Below are 7,669 nucleotides of genomic sequence, written 5' to 3'. Positions count from 1 at the left end.
AGAGACATGAAGGATACTCTGAGAGACATGAAGGATATTTTCATGGACATGAAAGATACTCCCAGTGATATGAAGGATACTCTCAAAGACATGATGGATACTTTCAAAGACATGAAGGATACTTACAGAGACATGAAGGATACTGTCAGAAATATGAAGGATAATCTCAGACACATGACGATACACTTAGAGACATGAAGGATACTCTCAGCGACATGTAGGATACTTTCAGAGACATCAAGAATTCTCGCAGATATATCAAGAATACTCTCAAAGACATCAAGGATACTCTCAAAGACATGACGGATACTATCAGAGACATGAAGGATGCTCTCAAATATATCATGGATACTCTCAGAGACATGAAAGATATTCTCAGAGACATGAAGGATACTGTCAGAGAAATGAAGGATACTCTCATAGACATAAAGGATACTCTCAGAGACACGAAGGATACTCTCAGAGACATGAACGACACTCTCAGAGACATCATGGATACTCTCAGACCCACGAAGGATACTCTCAGTCCCCTTGAAGTATACTCGCATAGACATGAAGGATACTCTCAGATGCATGAAGTACACTCAAAGATATGAAGGATACTCTCAGCGCAATCAAGGACACTCTTAGAAACATGAAAGATACTCTCAGAGACATGACAGATACTCGCAAACACATGAAGGATAATTTCAAAGACATGAAAGCTACTCTCAGAGACATGAAGGATTCTCTCAGAGATATTAAGGATTCTCACAGACCTATGAAGAATACTCTCAGACCCCATGAAAGATACTCTCAGACCCCATGAAGGATACTCATATAGACATCAAGGATACTCTCAAAGACGTGGCGGATGCTCTTAGAGACATGAAGAAGAATACTCTTAGAAACATGAAGGAAACTGTCAGAAACATGAAGGATACTTTCAGAGACATGAAGGGTACTCCCAGTGACATGCAGGACACACTCAGAAACATGAAGGATACTGTCAGAGAAATGAAGGATACTCTCATAGGCATGATGGATACTCTCAGAGACATGAAGGATACTCTCGGAGATTTGATGGATACTCTCAGAGTCATCAAGGTTACTCTCAGACCCATCACGGATACTTTCCGAGACATCTAGGATACTCTCAGAGACTTGATGGATACTTTCAGAGATATGAAGGATACTCTCAGAGTCATGAAGGACGCTCTCAGAGACATCAAGGGTACTCTCAGACCCATGAAGGATACCCTCAGTCCCTATGAAGTATACTCGCATAAACATGAAGGATACTCTCAGATGCATGAAGTATACTCTCAAAGATTTGAAGGATACTCTTAGCGTCATCAGGGATACTCTCAGAGACATGACGGATACTCTCAGATCACATGAAGGATACTCTCAGAGATATGACAGATACTCTCAAACACATGAAAGATAATCTCAAAGACATGAAGGATACTCTCAGAGACATGAAGGATTCTCTCAGAGTTATTAAGGATTCTCACAGACCTATGAAGAATACTCTCAGACCCCATGAAAAATACTCTGAGACCCAATGTAGGATACTCATATAGACATCAAGGATACTCTCAAAGACATGGAGGATTCTCTCAGAGACATGAAGGATTTTCTCAGTGACATGAAGGGTACTCTTAGAGATATGAAGGATACTATCAGACCCGTGTAAGAAACTCTCAGACCCATGAAGGATACTCGCAGACCCTTTGAGGATACACTCAGAGACATGAAGGATACTCTCAGAGAAATGAATGATACTTTCATAACCATGAATTACACTCTCAAAGACATGAAGGATACTCTCAGGCACATGAATGATACTCTCAGCGACTCCAAGGATACTCCCAGCGACATGAAGGATACTCTCAGAGATATACTGGACACTCTCAGAGATATGAAGGGTACTCTCAGACCGATTATTGATACTCTCAGAGATATGAAGCATACTCTCAGAGACATAAAGGATACTCTCAGAGACATGAAGCATACGTTCAGAACCATGAAGGATACTCCTAGAGACTTGAAGAATACTCTCAGATATATTAAGGATACTCTCAGACCCCATGAAGGATACTCTCAGAGACATGAAGGACACTCACAGACCCATGAAGCATACTCTCTGAGACATGAAGGAGACTCTCAGAGTCATAAGGGAATGGATACTCTTAAAGACATGAAGGATACTTTCATAGACATGATGCATACTCTCAGAGACATGAAGGATACTCTCAGAAACTTGAAGGATACTCTCAGACCCATGAAGGATACTCTCAGAGACATGAAGGATACTCTCAGAGACAGGAAGGGTACTCTCAGAGACATGAAGGATTCCCTTAGACCTATGAAAGATACTCGCAGAGACATGAAGGATACTCACATAGATATGAAGGATACTCTCAGAGACATGACGGGTACACTCAGAAACGTCAAGGATACTCTCAACGTCATCAAGGAAACTCTCAGATATATCAAGGATACTCTCAGACACGTGAAGGATACTATCAGCCCACATGAAGGATACTCTCAAAGACTTAAATGATACGCTCAGAGACACGAAGAATACTCTCAGAGACATGAATGATACTCTCAGAGATATGAAGAATACTCTCAGAGACTTGAAGGATATTCTCAGAGTCATCAATGATACTCTCAACGACAGAAAGGATACTCTCAACGACAGCAAGGATACTCTCAGAGACATCAAGGATATACTGAGTCCCATGAAGGATTCTCTCAGACCCCCATGAATGATACTCTCAGAGACATCAAAGATAATCTCAGAGACATATAGGATACTCTTAAAGACATGAAGGATACTCTGAGAGACATGAAGGATATTCTCATAGACATGAAAGATACTCTCAGAGACATGAAGGATACTCTCAAAGACGTGACGGATACTCTCATAGACATGAAGGATACTTACAGAGACATGAAGGATACTGTCAGAGATATGAAGGATAATCTCAAACACATGACGATACTCTCAGACACATCAATGATACTCTCAGAGGACTCCAGGATACTCTTAGACCCATGATGGATACTCTCAGAGACATGAAGGATACTCTCAGCATCATCAAGGATTCTCTCAGAGATATGAAGGATACTCTCAGACCCATGAAGGATTCTTTTAGAGACTTGACAAATACTCTCAAAGACACGAAGAATACTCTCAAAGTCATCACTGATTCTCTCAGCGACAGTAAGGATACTCTCAAAGACGTCATGGATACTCTCAGAGTTATCAATGATACTCTCAGAGACATCAAGGATACTCTCAGAGGACATCAAGGAAACTCTGAGACCCATGAAGGAGTCTCTCAGACCCCCATTAAGGATACTCTCAGAGGCATGGAGGATACTCTCAGAGACATGAAGGATACCCTCAAACCCATGAAGGATACTCTAAGAGACATGACGGTTACTCTCATACATATATTAAGGATACTCTCAGACACATGAAGGATACTCTCAGAGACATGAAGTATACTCTCAGAGACATAAAGCAAACTCTAAGAGACATGACGGATACTCTCATAGATATGAAGGATACTCTCAGACACATGAAGGATACTCTCAGACCCATGAAGTGTTAACACTCAAATTGTATGACGGTTGAAACATAACCAATCACAGGTGAGTAGGCCTCTGACGTCATGCCAGACAGAGCGGCACCAACCGTGCTTCCAGCAGGCCTCAGTATTCTCAAAGACCCAGAGCAGGTTGGACCTCGACTGGCCAGTTATACACCTTGTTGCCTTATTCAATAAAACTACTGAAGTTTCTACTGTGTATATCTACAACCAAAGAAAGCAACGAATACTGGTAGTAGCGGTGTGATTCATAATAAATTTTCTGAGCTACAAAATCGCAAGTGCCCACGTCACATCATGTGTGTCCAGCGCCTCCTGCCTCCTGCCACCCACGCATCGACATTCAATGGTATTTTACCAGTCCTGGGTCCTACCATCAACCACTACTCCAGGTCAACGTCTCAGAAGTAAGGGTCAATATTTTCCTGTGAGAACGCTAATTCATCAGTGAGCAGAAAGGAAGATTCCCGCGCCACCTGGGAACCTGCACCACCACCACCAACACTTCCACCCAAGCCCACATCAACAAGCCTTGTGTGTGTTGCCTGTACCGTTCCAGCTATTGCAATCATCTTCTACAGCTTCAACTGCTCTGCAGCTGTGTTGTGCAATTTATTGAGAAACAATTGCTGAAAAAAGACTACGACCGTCTGACTAGCGTCGCCAGCTCCCAGTCACGACGCCGCAGCGCCACATTGCCTCTTCTCACCATCGCTACAGCCTTCTGCTACACCATTCTACAGTAAACGTCTGTCTACACGTCTCCATAGCAACTGGCCTTCACTCGCCATTCGACGATATAATTATTGTCACGCCCTCAACATCACACACACATTCCTAGTGTGGGGTCCCCCGAGCTTCGCGCCACTGCCGCCATGAACGCTGCCTAGCTGGCTGTCGCTTCAGATGTAAACAAACAGTGCATGTGCCTCTTAACACGCCTTGTCGCAGGTTTTTTTTCGTCTTGGCTATAGTCATATTGGCTTGGCCGCAGTCTTGAGTTAAGTAATTAAGAGCTACACCTTCGTGTACCATGTATTAATAGTGGTTTACATAATATTATCCATAATATCCTGTGAATTAACCATTCAGTGACATTAAATATTGGAGCTGGTTACATACTCCACTCACACAGTTTCTCTGAGTCATTTTCAACATTCCTGCTTCCCACAGTAATTTCATTGAATATTAATTGTGCTATTAGAGTATTATTGGTAAATTTAAATTCCAGTGAAGTAAGAAATTATTGTTTTAGTAGCAGTTAAGAATTTGCACAATAGAACTTTTTTTTAATTCCTCCAGGGCCTTAATTTGAAATTTATTCCTTCAACATTTCCCATTATAATGTTACATAGCAAGTTATATACATTCCTGTGTCCAGTTTCTGTGCTACATCCATTTTTCTTGCATTGGCACTTGTTGTGTTGAATCTTTTTAATGAAATTTTGCAATTGCACTTTTCAGTTTTTATTCTAAATTGCTGTGCTTAGCCTGGTTTAATTAATTTACATGCTTCAAATTCCAGCCATATTCATACCAGATTGCTAATTTAATTCACAATTTTGCTTGTTCTTAATTATTTGTTGCCTAGTACAATTTAATAAATTTAATTCTGCCATTTCCGTACCTTAGGCAAGTTTGATATATTTTTTTGAGTGTTTATATTTTTTGTGTGTACTCTATTCCTTATGCCTAGTGTACTTAATTATAATTTGCGATCAACTGCCACTTCCTCGGTAGTGACAATGCCTACCACTGTTGAAACCCCTTCAGACTCAACTGGAACAGTTGCTCGTTCCAATGTCCAGAGATCAGCTCAGGAAATAGTTATCCCACTTTTTGCTGGTGAATCCTGCTTATTAGAGTCATGGTTTAGTAAGGGTTGAAGAGAAAACAGTCACACGTTTTTCTGAGCCTACTGATGCCGAATACTTGGCAATTGCACGGTCAGCTGTGGACACAACCAAAGGTGATGCACGTTTTGTTGTTGATGAGAAAGCCATTGTTAGCCTCCAGTCTTGGTCGGAATTTTAGGATTTCTTTCGCCGGCGCTTTGTTAACAAAGGAGACCTTGACCCGTATAGGTTAGTCAAGAAAATTGCCAATGCCACCATGCAGCCTGGTGAATCGTTTAATGCGTTTACTAGCCGTCTCGATCAGTATCTGTATGTCTTGGTGTCTGCTATGATTAGTTCGTCTTGGGTAAAGACAATAATTTATCCCCTGAGGCTATGATAAATGTGAAATATGATATGATATCATCCAAAATTATAGCATTTGGAACATTAATGCATTTTGCCCCAGAGCATACTAAACCGATCATTGAGCAAAAGAATTTTGGAGTTAAACATGAAATTGGTGAAGTGTTTGAGGCTATTAACAATGCCGCCGATAAACTAGCTCCCCAAAGTGGTCAACTGTTGCTACCCTCTGATACCGTAAATGTAGTAACAAGCTCTCAGCATCCTCCCACAAACTCTCAAAACTCTTGGTCGCAGAACCGTACCCATGCTCGTAGCCCCCAGTCAAATTCGCCTCCTCATAAGTTGCCGAGACGCCATAGTCCACAACCATCCATTCCCTCATGTTGGCATTGTGGTAAGAGTAACCACCTCGCAAGGGACTGTTGGTCCGCCCCTAGATCATCACCACCTAGACAATTCTCTCGGTTCCCTCGTCAATCTAATCATTCTAGGCTCCCATATTGCAAGTACCATAAACAAGTTGGTCACCACACTGCAGATTGTAGAGCTAAGAAAAGGACATCCCCACCTCGTAACTTCCACAGTCAGTCTTGGCGAGGCGCACAGCATCCAAGACATTATCAGAACTCGCGTAATTACAACTCCCAGCCCAGCTATAATGCAACTTCGAATTATAATACTCGGTCACAGAATTCTGGAGTTCAGAATGTTCACTCCATGTCGTCGGGAAACCCCCAAGGCCATCCGCTAACCAATTCAAGCTAGCCAGTCCTAGTGCCCTCCCTGTGTATTCAGTAGCTACCCAAAATAGATTTGGACATTTGACAGAGGACACTGACTCTAGCCCAGTTGTAGATGTTGACAGAACCACAGTGAATTTGACCCAGATGAGACGCAGATATCCCAGACAACATAAGTCACAAGTAGTAACTTTTCCAGTCTCAAGTGATGGTCCCCTAGTCTCAGCCATTGTACATGGTAGAGTTTTAAAAGTTTTTCTTGACTCAGGTGCAAAAATTAATATTGTCAAGCCTTCAGCTCTTAGAGACATTGCAAGTAAGCACCCTACTACAGTAAAACAGTCACCCATTCCTTTTCTAACTGGTGTTTCAGGAAATAAAGTAAAAGTTCAGGGTGAAATTGACCTCCCACTCAAGTTAAATGATGTCACATTGTCTATACCCAGCAAACACAGAACGTTTGTGGACGTTTTTAAATGGTTCCACAAAGGTAATACTGTAACTTTTGACATAAATACGTATATCTGACATTCTTAAAACCAAAGGATATAACTAAAAACATATATTCTTGAGACACAGTTTTTTAAGATTTATGTAAAAATTTAAAAATAATAGTAAATGCTATGGTATTATAATGTTTTCATGCTTTATATTTAAGAATAAATAATTTTCAGTCAACATTTAGTTTTTTTTGTTTACTTTCTGTAAAGCTATCCAATTTACGTTCTTATAACATAAATATAACATTTATATGACGTCAGTATAACGTTATTTACACGACATCATTACGTTATTATGATGTTATATTAACGTATAATTCCTGTATGAAAACCAGAATATATATTGAACTTTATGTTTTAAACATTGTAAAGTTATCATAAAACTTGGAATAAGACGGTAAGCATGCTTTACTTATGAAAATATACAAACAAATCAACAAAAACATTTTAACATAAAAAACATAAACATAACATAAATTAATTGCATGCATGGGAGTTAACTGGAACTCTGTAATATTGCATACATGAACCTTAAGGTACAAACCCAGTGTATTTACTCATGCAGTTCTTTCCTAAATCTAAATTTTTCCAATTTTTACACTTTGTTTCGAGTTCTGTCT

At 40.4% G+C, this 7,669-nt stretch overlaps 3 protein-coding genes across 3 annotated transcripts; all 3 read left to right on the top strand.

Moving 5' to 3' along the window:
• Nucleotides 1–6: 6 nt before the first annotated feature.
• On the top strand, nucleotides 7–808 carry LOC138359309 (uncharacterized protein PF3D7_1120000-like). Its single transcript, XM_069318445.1, has 3 exons — nucleotides 7–144; nucleotides 222–536; nucleotides 620–808. The coding sequence occupies exons 1-3, from the start codon at nucleotides 7–9 to the stop codon at nucleotides 806–808; spliced, it is 642 nt and encodes a 213-aa protein (XP_069174546.1).
• Nucleotides 809–1,693: 885 nt separating this feature from the next.
• Nucleotides 1,694–2,756, top strand: LOC138359308 (uncharacterized). The gene is made up of 2 exons (XM_069318444.1): nucleotides 1,694–2,420; nucleotides 2,515–2,756. Exons 1-2 carry the CDS (start codon nucleotides 1,694–1,696, stop codon nucleotides 2,754–2,756), a joined length of 969 nt encoding a protein of 322 aa, XP_069174545.1.
• Nucleotides 2,757–3,048: 292 nt separating this feature from the next.
• LOC138359307 (uncharacterized) lies at nucleotides 3,049–3,474 on the top strand. The gene has a single exon (XM_069318443.1). The coding sequence runs from the start codon at nucleotides 3,049–3,051 to the stop codon at nucleotides 3,472–3,474; it is 426 nt and encodes a 141-aa protein (XP_069174544.1).
• The last annotated feature ends 4,195 nt before the right edge of the window (nucleotides 3,475–7,669 follow it).

This window comes from Procambarus clarkii, chromosome 90 (genome assembly GCF_040958095.1).
Source record: "Procambarus clarkii isolate CNS0578487 chromosome 90, FALCON_Pclarkii_2.0, whole genome shotgun sequence".
NCBI classification, from domain to species: Eukaryota; Metazoa; Arthropoda; class Malacostraca; order Decapoda; family Cambaridae; genus Procambarus; species Procambarus clarkii.
Note: the sequence above shows the minus strand (reverse complement) of the source record. Positions and strands in the feature narration are given on the sequence as shown.

What these genes read in the sequence shown, in the direction of transcription:
- LOC138359309 (XM_069318445.1), top strand. Translation starts at nt 7, where the DNA reads ATGAAGGATACTCTGAGAGACATGAAGGATATTTTCATGGACATGAAA. An exon ending in ACAGAGACATGAAGGATACT is followed by an intron (nt 145 to 221) that starts GTCAGAAATATG and finishes AGCGACATGTAG; the next exon opens with GATACTTTCAGAGACATCAA. An exon ending in ATACTCTCAGTCCCCTTGAA is followed by an intron (nt 537 to 619) that starts GTATACTCGCAT and finishes AGCGCAATCAAG; the next exon opens with GACACTCTTAGAAACATGAA.
- LOC138359308 (XM_069318444.1), top strand. Translation starts at nt 1,694, where the DNA reads ATGAAGGATACTCGCAGACCCTTTGAGGATACACTCAGAGACATGAAG. An exon ending in TACTCTCAGAGACATGACGG is followed by an intron (nt 2,421 to 2,514) that starts GTACACTCAGAA and finishes GGATACTATCAG; the next exon opens with CCCACATGAAGGATACTCTC.
- LOC138359307 (XM_069318443.1), top strand. Translation starts at nt 3,049, where the DNA reads ATGGATACTCTCAGAGACATGAAGGATACTCTCAGCATCATCAAGGAT.